General features: G+C 38.4%; 1 protein-coding gene across 7 annotated transcripts in view; it reads left to right on the top strand.

The window, feature by feature from the left end:
* The window catches only part of LOC144976708 (choline/ethanolamine transporter flvcr2a-like), a 79,156-nt gene extending 75,150 nt beyond the window's left edge, over positions 1-4,006 (top strand). For all 7 annotated transcript variants that reach the window (XM_078921065.1, XM_078921064.1, XM_078921063.1 and 4 more), the window contains 4 exons: positions 277-387; positions 1,738-1,843; positions 2,852-2,963; positions 3,509-4,006. In XM_078921065.1, the coding sequence (XP_078777191.1) occupies positions 277-387; positions 1,738-1,843; positions 2,852-2,963; positions 3,509-3,603 (424 nt within the window). In that variant the 3' untranslated portion in view covers positions 3,604-4,006. The remainder of the gene's footprint in view (positions 1-276; positions 388-1,737; positions 1,844-2,851; positions 2,964-3,508) is intronic.
* The last annotated feature ends 19,545 nt before the right edge of the window (positions 4,007-23,551 follow it).

Genomic DNA, 23,551 nt, shown 5'->3' with positions numbered 1-23,551 from the left:
GATAACCTAACGCAATTATAGGCCTGTTTTACCATTGTTGTAATGGACAATATTTTGCGTTTGTTTGAGGGTATTTTCCATTACGACAATAAGCCCATAACAATTTTGGTTATCAGAGCAGAAGAAGAAGAAGAAGAAGAAGAAGAAGAAGAAGAAGAAGAAGAAGAAGAAGAAGAAGAAGAAGAAGAAGAAGAAGATGATGATGATGATGATGATGATGATGATGATGATGATGATGATGATGAAGGCGATAACCTACAATGTCTTTTCCAACAGGAGCACTACGATAGGCATCTACTTGTTGACCTTGGCAGGGATGGTGGCCTTCACCTTCACCCTACAGCTAGACCAGATATGGATCATTTACGTCACAGCCGGTTCTCTAGGGTAAGGTCAAGGGCGTGAGAATGTACTTGTCACAATGTCTGTTTCATTATCAAGCCAAAAACAGTAAACAGAAGTATGACGTCAACTCACAAATATGAAAATATAGGGCTATTGTCCGATCACGATATAGAAACTGAGATAAACTCCGGCTCCATGTGCCTAATGGCTCTGTGGGACTTCTTTCCATGTCTCCAACTTGCATGGTCAGGGGCTATGCGGTTTGCTTTTCTTGAGCTTTTATATAGGGTAATATACACCCAAAAAAGTGCTGTGTGAGGCAGTCTGCTTCACACAGTACTAAGATGGTCCCCACGGGGAAGAGAAAGAGAGGCTTAACTTGTAGAACGAGACATGAAGCCTGTTAGGCGATATTACAATTTTTTTCTCCAACACAGAAAACGCTGTTAACGGTCAGGTATTCATTTTACACCTGAGTACAATGAGAGATTGTGCATAAACTGCCTTCTTCAAGGACTCAACTACGCGCCGAGCGAGGCTTGAACCAGAGAGAGAGTGACATACCACAAGACCATTTAGCCGCACAGATTGCAGGAGCGGTGTGTGAAGTGTGACCACAAAACAACCCAATTTCCCAAATTGATATATCGTCAGCGTTTGAAGCAAGTTAGATGTAAGATATCATGTCCATCTAATCACCTGCCTGACATGAATTTCTTTTTCAATTATTGTAGGGTCCATATGACCTAAATCGCCTTCTAATTTCTAGAAAAAAATATACAATCAGTCAAGTGCCATACTATCTTTTCAATGAGTGCACTCGAATCAGGGTGGTTTGTGGAGTGATTAACACTACATGTTAATACCACCAAATCAAATAATCAAAATAAAAATAAAAACAAAAAAAGTAAGATACGATTTTTTTTTTTTTGCAGCGTGACACCGCGGTATCGTGTATACTTCATATCCAGATGGTACCGAGTTTGACTCCCAGCCGCGACATGTAACCTGAGACAAGTCGCCTCCCTTTTGCTGATGCCTGGGTCATTCCAGTCTTCACTAATAAAGGCTAATTTCCCTGTGGGCATGATTAGTAAAGGGAATTGTGGTGTATTTATTAAATTATTTTTTAAATTTATTTTAAAAGATTCCCTTTATTCATACCAAAGGGATTTATCTCCAGGGTCTCTTCCAATGGAAGACTGTAATAATCCAGGCGTCAGCCGCAATGTAATGCCGTAATTTGAACGAGGGCGAGGCAACTTGCTCAAGGTCACACAGTGCAGTACCTTTCGGGTACGAAGCAAAGACCGTACCGCTGAGCCACGCTGCCCCTTATTATGTATTCATGTATTCATTCATTTGCTATCTAATTCGTTTTTGAATCCACAGGTTTTTCATGACAGGGTATTTGCCTGTTGGGTTTGAATTTGCTGCTGAGATTACTTATCCTGAATCCGAGGGAACATCATCAGGTCTGCTAAACATGTCAGCTCAGGTAATGTACAATTTTAATGTGAAAAGTGACAACAAAAAATCATTTTTATAGCGCAATATTCATTCACTTAATTTGGTCAAAGCATTTAAAAAGGGTCAAGCCAACACCAACACTAATAGTGTGTATTTGTATTTTATTTAATCATTACTTAATCAGCCGAATACCCCTCACCAGTCTGGGCAAGATCCTGCCATGCCAAAAAGATTGATGGAGAGATACATAACACCTGCAGGTTCATTACTGTTAACTTGAAACCAACTGAAGTTCCAGTCCTCCAGCGGAGAGCTGGCATTGCACCTCCTCACATTCGAAGAACCACTGCTTCCAAAGTCCAGAAATATAACAGGAAATGTACTCAAGGCACCCCCTCCATGAGCTTAGCTCAACGACAAGTAGACTGAAGTCAAGAAAAATTTTTATGACGGAAGAAAGCATCAACCTTGATGATGCAGCTGTATACAAGGCTTTCCAGTGGAGGGAGTAGGGCAATCACGCAAATTAAGCCGTTGAAGATCCGAGAGAAGAACTCCCCTACGGAAATGATCACCCCAGGAATTAATGGGTAATACTCAATATAGCACAGGCAAAAATTCGGAGAGCAGCTGAAAAAGCATGAAAAAGCGGGGGCTATCCGAGGCCAGCTTGTGTACATATGGATGCCCTGAGCAGACAATGGAGCACATCCTTAGAGAATGCCAGGACGGACCCAGCTGCATTGGTCACTATCTAAGAGTCTGCTCCCCAGATGCTGTGGAGTGGGTTCGGGGTTGGAGCGACAAGCTATGATGATGACTTAATCATTTACCATCAATACTCATGTTTACCGACTTAAGTCTCATAGCCCCTCGGTTACTTGTCTTGATATGTTCATTTTTGTCTTGGCTACTCCCTTGTTTCTGTGGTCATACAACATTTCTTGCGGGGATCCTTTTAAGTTATTTTTTTTGTTTATATTAATAACTCCAATGCTATTTGTTTGTATTGTTTTCTTTTCTTCACGGTGTATAGGTGTTTGGGGTGGCCTTCACCTTGGGCATGAGAGCCATGATGGAAAACTTTTCAGTAATTGGTGCCAATATCACATTGTGTTGTTTTTTACTCGGAGGAACACTCCTCACCGGTAAGTTCCAAATGGATTCCAGGGAGTTTTATGAATAGGAGTGATCTATATTCAGGTTTTTGTCCAACCGAATCATCGATCACATAATTTGTTGCTGTCCAATGATTTGACGTAAACAAGCTGTTTTGTTCATGAAAGTTATAAACATACCCATGCGTCAAGCCGAAGAAATGTTGGACATTTCGAAAACTGTAAACACTTTTTACTTTGTAGGTCACTTTGGGCACATTTTCTATGTGACCAATGACCTCGAGATGGAAAGGGAATATAGATTGTCCCAATTCAATGTAACAAATACTATTCTAGATACATAGAAACTGCCAGAATTTCTATTCTAACCAATAAATAAATGTTTTGGTTCAAACTGCAATCATCATCATCATCATCATCATCATCATCATCATCATCATCATCATCATCATCATCATCACCATCATGCTTATCATCATCAAATGTCACTTCCGATGACATGTGAAGTGAAATCAACAACGTTTATCAATAGATGATCATTAACTATTAAATTTTATTTCCCTTTCTCCTACCAGCCTTAATCAAGCCAGACTACAGACGACAGGAAGCCGGAAAGAAAGTTTTGAAAGATATTGTCAATATCGATGAGACTTTTCCAGGCAAAGCGTAGTTAAGAATGATTTATTTGTTTGCGGAACGAAAGTTTTGAAAGAAATCTCCAAAGCATAGTTATGAATGATTTTGCGGAACGAAAGTTTTGAAAGAAATTGTCAATATCTATGAGACTTTTTGAGCCAAAGCATAGTTAGTTGAGAATGATTTGTTTGTGGAACGAAAGTTTAAAAGAAATTGTCAATATCGATGGCTTTTTCAACCAAAGCCTAGTTAGTTAAGAATGATTTGTTTGGCGGGTGCTGAAAGACTGTGTGGATGAAATCTGAATATTTTTATTATTATTTGCTTGGCTTGTGTGAGGCATGCTTGTCTGATGAAAGAAAGACCGAAGGCATGTATGTTGTCACATTGTTGTAAATGAATTCATATATAATGTTGAATAAAAGACTGAAACTTAATGCGTACATTGATAACACATTGAATATTTAGCAAGCCGCTTTGCTGGAAGATCTAGGCTACTTCTACTTCTTAGTCGTTAGGCCTATGGAGCCTGAATTTATCCCGGTTTCTATAGCATGGAATGGACAATATATACCAATTTATTGCCTGCTACCCTTTGGTTAGGACACTAATCTGTCTCAAAAGTATTTTCCATCAGATCTAACAGACCCAACTACCCATTCACTGCTGGGCGAATAGAGGCTCAAAAAAAAATCTCGGTATCGATCCCAGTCCATTTGCGTGTGAGGCGAGAAAAATTGGACTCTCCTTACCAGCCATTTTCAGGATTTCCCCCAAAACTTCACACGCAACTAACACAAAATAGATTTTTTGTCACTCAGACACAATAGCAGTAAAATTCTTGCGATACATAATTTCTTTTTTCAAAACTTGCTCTACAACACACAGTTCATTTTCTTTAAATGTTATGTTGTACAAGAGAAATTTGAATAAGAAAAATGTTGGTTGTATCGTAACTAATTTGACGATTTTCCTATGCGTGGTAAGGAGAGGGTTAAATTTAAAGCAGCTTCAAAAACACAAAAAAGTTTCAACATGGAACGTTTCGGACAAAACCCTTCTTTAGCTGAATAAGGAGTTTGAATCCGGAACGTCCTTTGTTAAGCTCCTTTATTATTTTTAAAAGCCGTTTTACTCATTTTTGTTCAACACTTTTCTAATTTACCCAGTGGGTGCTCATAGCACAGTTGGTAGAGCCTTCCACGCACAAGGCAAAAAGACTTGTCTTCAAGTAAGCATAGCACAAACTTGCTTATCATTAGTACAAAACTTTTGGACAAATGCTGCTTTTAGTTACACCACCTGGCCACAATGCACCCCACTTTTTGTAAACAAAGAAATACATAACACTGGTCAGATGGAATGGAAGCGTCAATATAATCAATAAATACATATGATGCGGACGTTTCTGGTTTCCCCTTTGTCAACAAAATCGATGGTTGATAGACAGATGTTACGAAGACGTCTCATTCATCGCATTTTGTTGACAAAGGGGAGACCCGAAACATCCACAGAGTATGTCTTAGTTAATTAGATGGAAGCTTCCATCCCATTTGACTATTGTTATTTAAAAAATCCGTTCCCCTGCTATAGCCATAGGAATTCTCGCTAATAAAACTACAAATCTGTTAATATTTACGCTTGTTATATCGTGCGGTTATGCTGTCTAGTTCTACAACACTCGACTTCGGTTGAAAAGTCCTGGGTTCGAGTCCCAAGCAGCATATAGTGGATTCCTTGGAAAATACTCGAAGGGCTAGAGCTCAGGTGGTTGCTGGTTCGGATAAGTAAGTAAGTAAGTTGGAAAATACTCTTTACTCACATTATCTCACCTAACTCATGTGTAAAAAGAGTACCTGGCCGTTAACATCGTTATCTCTGTCTGAAAAAAAATTGTTATATCCCCTAACACACATCATGTCTCGTCCTACTTGTTATGTGTTGCTGTTGCCTTGTTAAGTGCTTTGAGCACATTTAGTGGATATTGCGCTATATAAAAGCTCAAGTTGTTGGGGGGTTTGTTTTGTTTTTTGTTATGTTTTTGTATTTCTTTTTCCTTCGATATAGAAGCAGCAACGTTTGCATTGTAAACAGAGATCGATTCTCTAATATTCTATAATGAATTTGGTCATAAAATTATCCTTGAAGTCGAGACTAAAATGATAATGTCGAGGCAAGAACCATAGGTACTCCATGCGTGTGAAATGTCAAGTCGGTAAACAAAGCATTTGAGTATTGATGTTATGCGTAGCCTTCGAAGTTAATTGTACGTTAGAGAGAATTTGATGCGTAATCACCCAACTGAAGTTAAAAGCTGCGGAAAACTCGTGCGAAATTTAAGTTATAATATTAAAATAATATTCCTTCATGGCAACAAATATGTAGGGAGGCCACCAACTATAATAGTAACTATCCTGAACCAGGATCTCTCTACTAGTGCCGCGCTGAGGACCGGACCGAGGACCGGTCCCACGGTCTTTTAGCTGTGAACCGTGGTCCAGTCCCAAAGAGGAAGACCGCCGGCGGTCCTCACTTCTTATCACCTTTCAACGGTCTCGCGCCATACTACTTCCCCAGCGATTCGTTGCCTCGGTCCTTTGCCTATCTTCCACCAATCACCACCCATCCCACTTAATTAATCGCACCCACCCCCCTTTGCCATACACTAAACGACACAGACGACCATAGAGGCAGACGACCACCTCCCTCCACTCCGCAAACCGCCCTTTCGTGTGTGAGATGGGGGGAACAGGAGGCGCACGCCTTGGACGATTCCATTATACGGGGTAAATTTCAAAATTTACTACACCATAATGATCGCAATGACAATGATCTATGATGAAGGCATGACCCCTCTTCTCTAATGGGTTATTGTTTGAAATGTATGTGACTACTAAAGATGTGTGTGTGTGTGTGTGTGTGTCGAACCTAGCAAGTTGCAAGTCTGATTTTTTGTTTTCTTTTGTCCATCTCTTGTCGCCACTCCTTTCTATCGCATTGTTGTCATTTAAAATAATACAATAATATTAAAATTTCGTTTGGTGTTTTAACTAATCAAGTAATATGAGTTTCATTAGTTTCTTCCGTCCAAAAAAAAAAACAGTTATAACGTCTGTATTTTTAAAAGGTCCAATAGAACATTTGGGGACCCCGATAGCTCAGTTGATAGAGCACTCTCTTTATACGCAAAGGGCCAGAGATCGATCCCGGGTGCAGTCGATTTTTTTCTGAATCCCTGTCTACTCAGCAATGAATGGGTAGCTGAGTTTGTTAGATCTGGCGAAAAGTCACCATCGACCCCTCTTATCACCTCATCCACCCCTCTTATTATAACTTCACGTCTCTCTCTTACTCTTCAATGCTCGCTGCCCTCTAATGTGTGTGTGTGGGGGGGGGGGGGGAGGGGGGGGGGGTAGGAGTTGCGTGTGTGTATCAACGCCACGAACAACTCGATCAACGCCTTGGGCGATGCCATTATCTCCGTTAATGGGGATAAATTTCAAATTTTATTAAATTATCGAAGTAACAATGAAGTACGGTGAGCAAATAAAGAAGGCATCACCCCTCTTCTCTAATTAGGTTACAATTTGAAATGAGTGTGACTACTCCGTGTGTTTTACTCCTGTAGGCCACGGTTTTCATCGTGTAGCGGTCTTTAACGGTTCAAGAATGAACGGACCGGTCTAGAGACCGGTCCTTGCGGTCTTCATTTCCCAAGGACCGTAGGACCGTGGTCCTTAAGCTTGCCAAGGACCGCCCCGCACTACTCTCTACATATCAGAAATCTCTGGATTCAGATGATGCCGAATTAATCCCTGAATAAATAAGAAATATTGCAGTGCCCTCCGTACTGAATTCACAACAAGATCTTGACAGCCTCAAAACTCTGGCCCAGCACCGTGACCAATGGAAAAAATTAATAACCCGGATGAAGAGAGCAGATGTACTTATCGACTCTGACTGAATCACACAATTCTCAGTTAGCGTCATTAAGACTGCGAGGATTACTACTACTACTACTACTACTACTACTACTACTACTACTACTACTACTACTACTACTACTACTACTACTACTACTACTACTACTACTACTACTACTACTACTACTACTACTACTACTACTACTACTACTACTACTACTCTACTACTACTACTACTCTACTACTACTACTACTACTACTACTACTACTACTACTACTACTACTACTACTACTACTACTGCTGCTACTACTACTACTACTACTACTACTACTACTACTACTACTATTACTACTACTACTACTTCTACTACTACTACTACTACTACTACTACTACTACTACTACTACTACTACTACTACTACAACAACAACTAATACTACTACTACTACTACTACTACTATTACAAATTAACATACGAGTAAGGAAGTTGTTTACCGACTTAACATGGCCTGATCTAGATGGGCATCGTCTGCTGTACAAATCCTTTTTCCACTCTCAATCTCAAAGGTTCCCGTCAGCCTCGGCTTGAAGTGTGCAAAACATTTCTTTCTTTTTGAATAATATAAATCACAATCTATACTTATATAATAAGCAGCTATGTGGTCTAGTGGTATGACACTCGCTTTCGGATAGGAAGGTCCTGGGTTTGAGCCTCACTCGGCGCATAGTTGAATCCTTGGATAAGGCTCTTTACTCATATTCTCTCACCGTACTCAAGTGTAAAATGAGTATCTGGCCGTTAATAGCGTTGTCTTTGTCGGAATAAAAATTGTAATATCGCCAAACTAACAGACGTCATGTCTCGTTCTACATGATACGTGTTGCTATTGGACAGGGACCCTTTGTAAATCCTCGTTTATGAGTAAAAAATTCTCACTAAACTATATTAACCATACAATAAATGTTTAAGGTTACACATAGTTTTGTGTATTGGTCCGTTATACTTCCGGATGGCAATGTTGTGAGCTTCATAGCCAAGCGCATACTATCTATAGTATGAAACGGACAATAGCAATTTTTCCTTGGTACACTTTGGTTAGGACACTAGTCTATCACAAATTACTTTTCGGCAGATCCAACTGAACCAGGCGGGTGGTTGGATGGGAGCATCACCCTTGAATCATATATCTATGATGTTCGCATGGGTGTACGATCCGATAGTGATGTCGTTTCTTCTTCTCTTTACTAGCCTATCCTGCTTCTTTGGTTTGTGATTGTATTTTTGACAGGGGATATTTTTTTTTCTGTAAATCTTCTGCCTGTTTGCTCTTGGTTATTTATAATTTAGCTTATGATATCTTTAGGTTATGATTTTGATTTACATTTGTACTATTTTTGTTAGATTGCTTGTTTTTTTGTTTCAGCGGTCTCTCATATAACCTCAATTGTGTTGGAAGAGACCTAAAGCAACAAAAAAACAAACAAACAACTGAACCAGCTCGCCGTTCACAGCTAGGTGGTCTGTGCGGTCAGAAAAAGAAAATCTCGACTGATCGCTCTCAGTCCCTTTGCTTGTGGAGCGAGTGCTCTACCAACTAAACTACTCTCCCCCCCCCCCCCTACTCGGGAAGAACACAAGTTAATTTGCTCGACTTTGATGCGAATGAGTACATGGCTTTAAGCAAAGAGTACTTCTACTAAAAGAATAGGAATGGGTACTTTTTACTGTTTGAAGTAGAATTTTGGTTCGACTTGACTAGTTGACTAGTATGAACATTGGATGGGATATGTTATGCAGAATACTGGTGTATATGTGCATTGGGTGGGATATGTTATGTAGAACATTGGTGTGTATGTACCTTGGGTGGGAAATAGTATGTAGAACATTGGTGTGTATGTACCTTGGGTGGGAAATGGTATGTAGAACATTGGTGTATATGTACATTGGGTGGGAAATGGTATGTAGAACATTGGTGTGTATGTACCTTGGATGGGATATGTTATGTAGAATACTGGTGTGTATGTACCTTGGATGGGATATGTTATGTATAATACTGGTGTGTATGTACCTTGGATGGGATATGTTATGTAGAATACTGGTGTGTATGTACCTTGGATGGGATATGTTATGTAGAATACTGGTGTGTAAGTATCTTGGATGGGATATGTTATGTAGAACACTGGTGTGTATGTACCTTGATGGAATATGTTATGTAGAATGCTGGTGTGTATGTACCTTGGATGGGATATGTTATGTAGAATGCTGGTGTGTATGTGCATTGGATGGGATATGTTATGTAGAACACTGGTGTGTATGTACCTTGGATGGGATATGTTATGTAGAATACTGGTGTGTATGTACCTTGGATGGGATATGTTATGTAGAATACTGGTGTGTATGTACCTTGGATGGGATATGTTATGTAGAATACTGGTGTAAATGTACCTTGGATGGGATATGTTATGTAGAATACTGGTGTGTATGGATATGTTATGTAGAATACTGGTGTGTATGTACATTGGATGGGATATGTTATGTAGAATACTGGTGTAAATGTACCTTGGATGGGATATGTTATGTAGAATACTGGTGTGTATGGATATGTTATGTAGAATACTGGTGTGTATTGATATGTAGAATACTGGTGTAAATGTGCATTGGATGGAATATGTTGTGTAGAATACCGGTGTGTATGTACCTTGGATGGGATATGTTATGTAGAATACTGGTGTGTATGTGCATTGGATGGAATATGTTATGTAGAATACTGGTGTATATGTACCTTGGATGGGATATGTTATGTAGAACACTGGTGTATATGTACCTTGGATGGGATATGTTATGTAGAATACTGGTGTGTATGTACCTTGGATGGGATATGTTATGTAGAATACTGGTGTGTATGTACCTTGGATGGGATATGTTATGTAGAATACTGGTGTATATGTACCTTGGATGGGATATGTTATGTAGAATACTGTTGTATATGTACATTGGATGGGATATGTTATGTTGAATACTGATGTGTATGTACCTTGGATGGGATATGTTATGTAGAATACTGGTGTGTATGTACCTTGGATGGGATATTTTATGTTGAATACTGGTGTGTATGTACCTTGGATGGGATATGTTATGTAGAATACCGGTGTAAATGTACATTGGATGGAATATGTTATGTAGAATACTGGTGTAAATGTGCATTGGATGGGATATGTTATGTAGAATACTGGTGTAAATAAGCATTGGATGGGATATGTTGTGTAGAATACTGGTGTAAATGTGCATTGGATGGGTTATGTTATGTAGAATACTGGTGTGTATGTACCTTCGATGGGATATGTTATGTAGAATACTGGTGTGTATGTACCTTGGATGGGATATGTTATGTAGAATACTGGTGTAAATGTACCTTGGATGGGATATGTTATGTAGAATACTGGTGTGTATGTACCTTGGATGGGATATGTTATGTAGAATACTGGTGTGTATGTACCTTGGATGGGATATGTTATGTAGAATACTGGTGTGTATGTACCATGGATGGGATATGTTATGTAGAATACTGGTGTAAATGTGCATTGGATGGAATATGTTATGTAGAATACTGGTGTGTATGTACCTTGGATGGGATATGTTATGTAGAATACTGGTGTATATGTACCTTGGATGGGATATGTTATGTAGAATACTGGTGTGTATGTACCTTGGATGAGATATGTTATGTTGAATACTGGTGTATATGTACCTTGGATGGGATATGTTATGTTGAATACTGGTGTGTATGTACCTTGGATGGGATATGTTATGTTGAATACTGGTGTGTATGCACCTTGGATGGAATATGTTATGTAGAATACTGGTGTGTATGTACCTTGGATAGAATGTGTTATGTAGAATACTGGTGTGTATGTACTTTGGATGGGATATGTTATGTTGAATACTGGTGTGTATGTACCTTGGATGGGATATGTTATGTAGAATACCGGTGTAAATGTACATTGGATGGGATATGTTATGTAGAATACTGGTGTAAATGTGCATTGGATGGGATATGTTATGTAGAATACTGGTGTAAATGTGCATTGGATGGGATATGTTATGTAGAATACTGGTGTAAATGTACCTAGGATTGGATATGTTATGTAGAATACTGATGTGTATGGATATGTTATGTAGAATACTGGTGTGTATGGATATGTTATGTAGAATACTGGTGTTTATGTACCTTGGATGGGATATGTTATGTTGAATACTGGTATGTATGTACCTTGGATGGGATAAGCTATGTATCTTCTTCTTCTTCGTTCCCGTCACGTCACATTGTCAGTCCGGTCTGGTGAATGAAGCCCACAGTGGTCCTGAGGTCGTCCTCACTGCCGTACATTCTTTGAGTATGGGGTTGGATCAGGCCAGAAGTTCCTTCTCAACTGGTTGTACCTTGGACATTCCATTAGGACATGATGTCCATTTTCATTTTCAAGTCCGCAGTCACATTGTCCAGAGGCACCTGCTCTGGACATCCTCCACATATTTCCTTTAACTGGTTGTGTCCAGTTCTCAGTCTGAAGATGATGACCTGTTCCTTTCTGTTGAGCACCTTGATTGGGTCATTCATGTTGTATTCTGGGTGCTTCTCTCTCCATCTCTGAGACTGGATAAATTTGGCCATTTTGTTAATTTCTCCTGTTGAGTACATTGGGGAGGGTTGCTGCATGCGACTGCCTGCCTTTGCCAGTTGGTCAGCGATCTGATTTCCAAGTATCCCACAGTGTCCTGGAATCCACTGCAGTACAATGTTGGTAAACTTGCTTAGCTTCATGAGGTCTTCCACCAAGGCGTCTATATCATCCGCAAAGGACATCATTATATCCTCCAGAATTTTCTTAGCATCTGTTAAAATCACTATGTGTCTTGGCTTTTCATTTTCTGAGAGGATTTGCTTAACAGCTTCATGGATTGCATCTGCCTCTGACTTGTAGATTGAAGTGCGAGTACCAGTCGGTTTGCTGATCTCCTTTTGTTGACCATTTGTGACTGGTGTGTATGTACCTTGGATGGGATCTGTTATGTAGAATACTGGTGTATATGTACCTTGGATGGATATGTTATGTTGAATACTGGTGTGTATGTACCTTGGATGGATATGTTATGTTGAATACTGGTGTGTATGCACCTTGGATGGAATATGTTATGTAGAATACTGGTGTGTATGTACCTTGGATGGAATGTGTTATGTAGAATACTGGTGTGTATGTACTTTGGATGGGATATGTTATGTTGAATACTGGTGTGTATGTACCTTAGATGGGATATGTTATGTAGAATACTGGTGTAAATGTACATTGGATGGGATATGTTATGTAGAATACTGGTGTAAATGTGCATTGGATGGGATATGTTATGTAGAATACTGGTGTAAATTGGTATGACATAGGTGGTTATGTGATATTTGATTTTATGTAGAATACTGTGTGTTGGATATGTTATGTAGAATACTGTGTGTATTTGGATGGATTTTTGTATGTAGAAATGTACTTGGATGGATAGTATGTATTGTTTTTTTCGTTTGTACGTAATGTTAATACTGGTTGTAATAAAGTGTACCTGAGGTCAGTCCTCAATGCCCGTAACAGTTCTTTGGTATGGGGTGATAGCCAAGTTCCTTCTCAACTGGTTGTACCTTGGACATTCCATTAGGACATGATGTCCATTTTCATTTTCAAGTCCGCAGTCACATTGTCCAGAGGCACTGCTCTGACATCTCCACACTATTTCCTTTAACTGGTTGTGTCCAGTTCTCAGTCTGAAGATGATGACCTGTTCCTTTCTGTTGAGCACCTTGATTGGGTCATTCATGTTGTATTCTGGGTGCTTCTCTCTCCATCTCTGAGACTGGATAAATTTGGCCATTTTGTTAATTTCTCCTGTTGAGTACATTGGGGAGGGTTGCTGCATGCGACTGCCTGCCTTTGCCAGTTGGTCAGCGATCTGATTTCCAAGTATCCCACAGTGTCCTGGAATCCACTGCAGTACAATGTTGGTAAACTTGCTTAGCTTCATGAGGTCTTCCACCAAGGCGTCTATATCATCCGCAAAGGACATCATTATATCCTCCAGAATTTTCTTAGCATCTGTTAAAATCACTATGTGTCTTGGCTTTTCATTTTCTGAGAGGATTTGCTTAACAGCTTCATGGATTGCATCTGCCTCTGACTTGTAGATTGAAGTGCGAGTACCAGTCGGTTTGCTGATCTCCTTTTGTTGACAATTTGTGACTGGTGTGTATGTACCTTGGATGGGATCTGTTATGTAGAATACTGGTGTATATGTACCTTGGATGGGATATGTTATGTAGAATACTGGTGTGTATGTACCTTGGATGAGATATGTTATGTTGAATACTGGTGTGTATGCACCTTGGATGGATATGTTATGTAGAATACTGGTGTGTATGTACCTTGGATGGAATTGTTATGTAGAATACTTGTGTGTATGTACTTGGATGGGATATGTTATGTTGAATACTGGTGTGTATGTACCTTAGATGGGATATGTTATGTAGAATACTGGTGTAATGTACTTGGATGGATATGTTATGTAGAATACTGGTGTAATGACATATGGATGGGATATGTTATGTAGAATCATGGTGTAAATGTATTTGGATGGGATATGTTATGTAGAATACTGGTTGTAATGTACCTGGATGGAATATGTTATTGAATAGATTATGGTGTGTATGTAATATGTGTTGGATATGTTATGTAGAATACTGGTGTGTATGTACTTGGATGGGATATGTTATGTTAGAATCACTGGTTGTATGTACCTTGATGGAATAAGCTATGTATCTTCATTCTGGTGTGTCAGTCACATGGATCCGGATTGTGAATGAAGCCAATCTGGTCGTCTATGGGACATTTGGATGGGTTGATAGGCAGAAGTTTTTAAACTGGTTGTATGACATTGATAGGACATGATGTCATTTATTTAAGTCCGTGTACATGTCAAGGACCTGCTTGGAATCATGTTATGTTTCCATAACTGGGATGTGTCATTTCATTGAGATGATACTGTTCTTTGTTGAATATGGTGTCTATTATCCTTGGATTCTGGGTATTCTAACCATTGGAGTATGGTAAATTTGGCATGAATTTATGTTATTGGATCGACGATTGCTGTTGCATGTCACATTGAATATCAATATCAAGTCTGAATCATGCAGTACAATGATGAAAAGCTAGATGAGCTACAAGGCGTATATATGCAAAGGAAAATAAAGAATCTGAGCATCTGTAAAGAATCATAGTCTTGGTTTACGAGAGGATGCAACACTTATATTGATCTGCCTCAAATGAGAAATTTGTACAGCGGTTTTATTCTCCATTAGTTAAACAATTGTGAATAGGTGTGTATTAAATAAGGAACGTATTAAATACTGGCTGTTATTAACTTATGGATATTTCATGTAAAATGGTTAATGTCACTTAGATGAATATTGTAATGTTGAAAACATAATATATACATGATTGATATTTTTTGAAAGGTAAAAATGCGAATGATATATAATGTATTATACTTTGTGTATAACCTATATGGAGGAGAAAAGATTTTCTCTGGTGTGAAATAGTACTTGGATGGGATATCTTTTGAAATACGTATTACCGAGGAATTTGTAGTCTTGTAGTGATAACATGGTATGGAAATGTTATTGTAGAACATCATTTCTCGTATAATTTGATCGTATATTTATGTAGAACGTTTTGATTATTTTAATATTTTGAATTATGTTGTTCGTTCATCCATGTAAGAATTGATCTCAAACGGTGTATAGTACAAATATGAAAACACTTTCGATGTACTGATAAAATGAAATGCTGGGTGTATTATCATTGATGAGAAGTTTATGTAAAAACTGTGTAGTATGTACATTGATGGATAATGTATTTTAGGTCATACTTGAGTACATTGGATGGGATATGTTATGTAGAAATATGGTGTATATGTACATTGGATGGGATATGTTATGTAGAATACTGATGTGTATGTACATTGGATGGGATATGTTATGTAGAATACTGGTGTGTATGTACCTTGGATGCGAAAGGGTATGTAGAACATTGGAGTGTATGTACAATGGATGGAATATGTTATGTAGAACATTGGTGTGTATGTACATAATAATAATAATAATAATAATAATAATAAGAAGAAGAAGAAGAAGAAGAAGAAGAAGAAGAAGAAGAAGAAGAAGAAGAAGAAGAAGAAGAAGAAGAAGAAGAAGAAGAATACTTTATTGTATCCCAAAAAGGAAATTTTTTGTACAGACGTGTTATAATTTACACAATAAGATAAAAATACAATGGAAATAGGATGTATATATAAAAAAGGAACAGCTCCATAACCAGAGCTGCGCTTTATAATATGAAATAATTTCAACACTGTAAAATAGTTAAAACTGTCACTATAAATTGAAAATTGAAAAGATTGCAAAACAAATAAATTAATATTTACATTTTTTGAAAGTAAAAATGCGAAATAATTATATAAAATGATTATTGCTTATTGTTATAAAGCCTAATACTGGACGGCAGAAAAGATTTCTCTCTTGTTGAAATAGAGAAAGGGCGACCACTTCTTTCTGACATCATAACCGATGGTCTTAGTAGATGATACTGGTCATTTAATATTCTAGTTATTTTATTTATACAAAATTTCTCGTATAAAAGATCTACATCGTCAACATCATTTATATAGCGTTTAATGGATTTTTTAATATTTGAATTTATTTTGTTCGCTTCTCCACTGCTAAGCAATTGCCTCCTCAAGCTGTTATACAAAATGACAAAACACTTTCGATTACTGCTCTATAAAATAATGTGCAGAGGGTTTTATCTATTCTAAACTGAAAGAGTTTTGATAAAAAATATGTACGTCTGCACATCTAATGCCTAATTATTTTCAAGTGTTCATCCCACTTGAGTACATTGGATGGGATATGTTATGTAGAACATTGGTGTGTATGTACATTGGGTGGGATATGCTATGTATAATACTCGTGTGTGTATAGATGTGTTCATATGTAGTATGTTACATACGTCTTAATGGCAAATTTTACAGATCTGTTTGTGTTGGGTTTTTACTGCATTTTTTTAGCCTGCTTTGTAAGGGTGTGCGTTTGTGTGTGTGTGTGTGTGTGTGTGTGTGTGTGTGTATGTGTGTGTGTGCTTGTGTGTTTTGGGTTTGTATGTTTTTTGGGGTTTTTTTTATTGTTTTGTTTTTTGTTTTGTTTTGTTTTTGGTCTTTTTTTTTGGGGGGGGGGGGGGGGGGGGGGGGGGGGGGGGGGGGGGGTTCTGCGCACTAGGTTTGGGTTGCAGACTGTTAATCTACATTTACTCAGATGTTGATGGTATCTGTACATTTTATGTATATTTCGTTATACTTAACCATAGCCAGATTATAACAAACTTGCCATTTCCCAACATGGTCGGTGGAGGAATCGCTGACAGTGACGTGGACCAGTCTGAAGTTGATTGGGTTGGATAGATAGACAATGAAAACAATGTCAATGATGAAATTATGATGATGATGATGATGAAGGTGGTAGTGGTGGTGGGGGGGGGAGGAGGACGATGGGATTGATGATGTGGATAGTGATGACGATGATGATGATGATGATGATGATGATGATGATGATGATGATGATGATGATGATGATGATGACGATGATGATCCGTAAATCTCGGGTTTGAGAGTTATTTATAAGGTGGTAGTGGTGGTGGTGGTGGGGGGGGGGAAGAGGAGGAGGACGATGGGGTTGATGATGTGGATAGTGATGATGATGATGATGATGATGATGATGATGATGATCCGTAAATCCCGGGTTTGAGAGTCAATTATAAGTTGATGGTTATTTAATTGATCGATATTTGGAAAACGAGTATAGGGAATGAGATTAGCGGAAGAGTTGCGCCCCTTGATTGGACGTCGCCCATAGTCTGTGACGTCACCGGCGGAAAAGTCATTAGAGAGAGAACGTCATGTTGGTTTTGCGCATGCGTCTCTCGTCCTCGCGGTTATTAGAGAGAGAACGTCATGTTGGTTTTGCGCCACGTCTCTCGTCCTCGCGGAAGCGAGGACGAGAGACGCATACGCACAACCAACATGACGCTCTCTCTCCAATAACTTTTCCGCCGTGACGTCACAGACTATGGGCGACGTCCAATCAAAGGACGCTACTCTTCCCCTAATCTCATTCCCTATTCCGGCTAACATTGTAAATACGTATTTTGTTAGTGTCTTTTTGTTGTTTGTTTTTTTAGAGCGAAGCAGTTTTGTCTATCAGATATCCATCTTGACCATTACTTTGGCTTTCATCTTTATTTAGTTCCACATTGTTTGTCTTGATAATCAAACCATCTCCAATGCGATGATATGTGACCTATATTGGAGTACACTCACTAAAAAGGTTTATTGTATTTGCCAATAACAAAAACCTCAAATTGGTTTTGAGGTATGACACTGGTCTTCGTCCCAAAGGTCATGGAATCGATTCCGCTCTGAGCTACGCATAGTTGAGTCCTTGGGAAAAGTTCTTTATTCACATTCTGTCACGGTTCTCATGTGTAAAATGAAAACCTGACCATTAACACAAGTCTTCCCTGCCGGAACAAAATGTAATCTCACATTACAGCCGTCATCTGGGTGGGGTTCATGACCTACCATAGTGGGCAGGGTGGCAGTTATTGTGTCCTCTTTCCCCTTATATCTTTTTCCAATTTGCTTTATGTCTTTGTATTGGAATGAGATTACTTGGTTTTGCCCTGGCCTTTGCCATGGAGCTTGGCTGGGAGGGAATCAGTCAGATGCATGGTTATTGTTTTGGGAGATGATATTTTTTCCATGTAAATCATCTCTCTGTTATGTATTGTTATACTTGTTATTTTGAATGTATAATGTAAGTATTTAAGTGCACATACTCTTAGTGGGGTCTTGCGCTGGTGTCTGGGTGAGACATTCATGTGATCTCAAACTAAGTACATTGATAGTGTGCTCTTGAAATCTACATCTGTTCTCAATTTGAACCATTCCCCTCTGTCTTTCTTTTCCCTCAAGTCCTTTTAATTGTAAATCTAGACTCTTTTCACTATCCAATTTTCTTCCTTTTTACTGGCACTGATATGACCTAAATGTGTTGCTAGCGTCGTAAAACCCTTAAAAACAAACAAACAGGCGCCATGTTTCGTCCTACATCTTAAGTGTTGCTGTTGGCTAGGGTCCCTTGTGAGGCGCTTTGAGCACGTTTAGGGGCTATCGCGCTTTATAAAAGCAAGTTTAGAATTAATTTGATTTGTAGATACCATGGCTACATATGATACCTTGGTTTGAGGGTATTTCCAAGCAACAAGTCCATAACCATTTCGGTTATCAGACCTGTAAATAAGTACACGTTGCCTGCTACTCTTCAAACCAAAATGAATAAAGTTTTATCCATGACAAAACAATATTCGTTGATATGTAAGTGTTCTGTGTCTGTGTGGGGTTCCTAACATCCCATAGTGGGAGGGAGGCATTTACCTTACTGTGTCTTCTACCCCACTATATCTGTTTTCCAACACGCTTTCTGTCTTTGTCTTGGGATGAGATTACTTCGTTTTGTCCTGGCCCTTGCCGGATACCCTAGCTGGGAGGGAAACCGTCAAATGTATAGTTAGAGTTTTGGGAGTGGGAGATGGTATTTTTTGTCTTTTAACTCATCTGTCTGTTATGCACTGTATTGTTTTGTTTACATATTATAAGATGATGTGTAAACATTTGAGTGTGTTCCTCTTAGTGGGAACCCGAGCTTGTGTCTGGATGAGACTAAGTACTTAGGTGGTGTGCTCTTGGAATCTACATCTGTTTCCTATCTGAACCAGTATCCCTTTGTCTTACCTTTTCTTGAGTGCTCTAATGGTAATTCTAGACTTTTTTTACTATCCCATTTTCTTCCGTTTTACTGGCGCTGATATGACCTTCATGTGTTGCAAGCGCCTTAAACCATTAAACTGGCATGCCGATTTTTGCATGGCCTCAACAAAAAACGCTAAATATCACTGATTTGCATAGCGGCCGCAAAATCTGCATTTTTTCTTTGCAATTTTGTGCAAATTTTCGATATTTTGCAAAGAAAAGAAAAAAACAATAATCAATTTTTTTAAAGCACTATTTTTTTTTAAAAGACGACTTTTTTCTCTTTTACTTTGATAGCTCGTGTAGAACGTGAAAGATAATTAATCAAGAGTAGTTTCTTTTTGCCAATCTCATTTTCTTCCTTTTTACCGTCACTGTTATAACCTTACATTTGTTGCAAGCGTCGTGAAACCCTTAAAAACAAACAAATACCTTTCTCTTTCATGAACTAATTACGTGTTTTATTGGAAAATTAATCGCAATTTTTTGCAAATGTTTTGCAAATTTCTTGCGAATTTTGATGTTTTTAGCTTCCAAAAATTGGGGTTTTGCTTGCAAATTTGGGGATTTCTTTTTCCAAAAAACCGCCATGTCAGATTAAAAACAAACGCAACAAAATGAACACGTTCCCGAACTTTAAATGATCGACCATCGATGAGGATGAAAACCAAAATCTGTCCTCAGAAGTCGCCACCCGACTCCCGGTGAGCCATTTTAATTAATTAATTAATTAAATTTGATTAACTTTAATTTAGCTTTTAAATCGCGCAATTTCCACGTAATGTACTCAAATCGCCTTACAGACAGGGGCGTGGCTATATTGGTTGATTTTGGTGCCTGGCACCGTCCATCTTTTAAAAATGGATTTCAGCATTATAAAAAGAAATAAAACTGAAATATTATGGTATATACCGCCTCTTATTTATTTGAGTAAGCCTTTTCTTTAATATTTATTCTTTCTTTTGTATTTACAAATATAGCATGTTTTATGTCATGTTCTTCTGATTCTGACGCCATCTTCTACTGTAAGCACGCCTGGCCACTGCTTTCAGGAGGTGCCAACCCAACAGCAGTACTAAACAAAGAAGAAAAGTTATGACGTCTGAAAGCCTCTATTACAATTTTCATCGACATTAACATTAAAAGGGTCTACGTGGCGCAGTAATATGGTCTTTATTCCGTACCCGAAAGGTACCGAGTTCGTCTACCCGCCACGCTGGGTGGCCTTGAGCAAGTCACCTAGCCTGGGTTATTCCAGTCTTCCCTTGGAATAGACCCTAAAGAAAAAGTTCCCCTTAGGGATGAATGAAAGGAATTTATTTCATTTAGCAAAGAACACATATAATCAATTAAAGCAAATCATGAACAACCACAACATTGAGATGACAACAAAACTCCGGGTAATGAAATCATACGTGTGGTCTGTGCTTCTTTATGGCAGCGAATGATGGAAGATTAACAAAGAATGTAAACGTAGAATAACTGCAGCCGAAATTTGGTTTTATAGACGCATTCTTAGAATCTCATGGAAAGATAAAATAAAAAACGAGGAGGTATTAAAAGAAATTGGAGTACGACCAACTTTGGTAAACACCATCAGAAAAATACAGTTAAAATTTCTCGGACATATTTACAGAAAAAACGGTATTGAAAAGATTGTACTTACGGGTAAAGTTGCTGGGAAGAGGAGGAACAGGAATCGAGCTTAAGAGAAGATCAAAGGAAAGATATGGTTGGAGGGACATGATTGCTGATGTCTGCAACAGGCCTGGCACTTGATGATGATGATTTATAAATTTGCTGTTACCGACCAAGTTCTCATTTTACAGATGGATGCGGTGAGAGAAAGTGTGTAAAAAGCTCTCTGTAAAGACTCAACTTTGCGCCACTCCAGAGAAAGACCCGAACAATAGAACCCTCAGGTCAGAGGATGGGTGCCCTTGTCATAAGACCAACAAACTTCGAACAAGATAATGTGTGTGTGACTGTTGTGGTAATTTTGTAGTCGAATGAATGAGCTTGTGTGATACTCAAAAAAAAAAATATTGTAAAGCACCTCTGAGCACTATTTGTTGATACTGGCTCTATATCAAATAATAATTATAACAAGACCGTTCAAACAGTGAGGTGGTTGGGGGAGGGGGGGGGTGGGGGGGGGGGGGGCTGCCTGAAGTCAGGGATCGTGAGAACAGGGCTATGTTGTCTTGTAGTAAGACACCCGCTTTCGGATCGGAAGGTCCTGGGTTCGAGCCTCGCTCTGCGCATAGTTGGAAAAGGCTCTTTACTCACATTCTCTCACAGTACTCAGGTGTAAAATAAGTACCTGGCTGTTAACAGTGTTGCTACTGTATTTAAAAAATGTAATATCGCCTAACAGGCATCATGCCCCGTCCTGCATGTTAAGTGTTGCTGTTGGCCAGGGACTCCTTGTAAAGCGCTTTGAGCAAGTTTAATGGATATTGCTCTATACAAAAAAAGCTCAATTTTAAAAATACTAACGAAAGAGTGATAATGGAGAGGCTTCGGATGTGAACAACACAGACATTGGACGTTTCTGGTACAAACACTTCGTCGGCACAACTATAATAATAAAATAACAACAATAACAACAATAAAATAAATAAATAATAATAATAATAATAATAATAATAATAATAATAATAATAATAATAATAGTAATAATGATGATGATGATGATGATGATGATGATGATGATGATGATGATGATGATATGATAACTATAATAATAATAATAATAATAATAATAATAATACACATTTATATAGCGCTCATTCTCGTGTAAAACACAAGCTCTGGGCACTTTACAATATAAATATCAATTTTAAGTGAAAAAAAATAAAAAAATAAAATAATAATAACAATAACAATTCATAGCCAGATCAAGGATTCATATAGAGTCAAGAAAAACAAATACAGTAAAAATGTGTCTTGAGATTCTTTTTAAAAGTAGGTAAAGACTTGCACTCCCTCAGACCACGTGGTAGTTCATTCCAAATCTTGGGGCCGAAACAAGCAAACGATCTATCACCAAATTTTGTTCTTGATCTTTTTTCCGAAATTTTCGTTTGGTCATTACATGATCTTAAAGTGTAATTTTCAAATTTACACATGACCACGTGATCTGTGAGATATGCCGGTGCTATACCAGCCAAACACTTATAAACAAGACACGCTGCTTTGTAATATGTGCGCTTTTCAATGGGCAACCAGTGGAGAGAGGCCAACAAAGGGGTTGCATGATCAAATTTTTTTTTGCCAAAAACTAATCTTGCTGCACTGTTTTGCAGTAGTTGCAATTGTTTAATAGAAGCCTGAGGCAAGTTGACAAGCAGCGAGTTACAATAGTCTAGTTTCGAAAAAATGAGGGAAACAACCAATGTTTTACATGTTCCAATTGCAATATACTGACGGATTGAACTGATTTTCTTCAATTGAAAGTATAAAGATTTACAGAGAGCAGAAATGTGAGCTGACATTTTCATTTCTGAATCAAAATAGACACCCAAATTTTTCACAGTCTTTGAAACCTTGATCTTTTCACCCCCAATCAACACCTCAAGACCATCATTCACCTTCAACTGCCCTCTATTTCCCACAATCATCACTTCTGTTTTTGACTCATTCATTTTCAACTTGTTTGCATCCATCCACTCCTTCACATCCGTCACACATTCTTCCACACGTTTCACAATATTTTCGAGATTTTTAGTTTTATCAGTAGCATAAAGTTGCGTATCATCTGCATAGAGATGATAGCGCAGCCCATGACCAGTGATGACATTAGATAATGGAGAAGTATACAAAACAAAAAGAATTGGACCCAAAACAGAGCCTTGAGGAACACCAAAAGACAATGTATGTTGACGAGAAAGTTTATCTAAAATCATAACCTGTTGCTTTCTGCCATCTAAATAAGATTCAAACCACTGCAAGACAGTCCCAGACAAGCCAAAGGTTATATTAAGTCGTTTAATGAGAATACCGTGATCAATAGTATCAAACGCCGCCGAAAGGTCTAACAATGTCAGAAGAGAAACAGAACCTTTATCTAAAACATCAAGCAAATCACTCGCAACACAGCA

This window comes from Berghia stephanieae, chromosome 7 (assembly GCF_034508935.2).
Source record: "Berghia stephanieae isolate SIO BIC M18660-M18661 chromosome 7, UCSD_Bste_1.3, whole genome shotgun sequence".
NCBI classification, from domain to species: Eukaryota; Metazoa; Mollusca; class Gastropoda; order Nudibranchia; family Aeolidiidae; genus Berghia; species Berghia stephanieae.
This window is presented reverse-complemented; position numbering and strand designations above follow the sequence as displayed.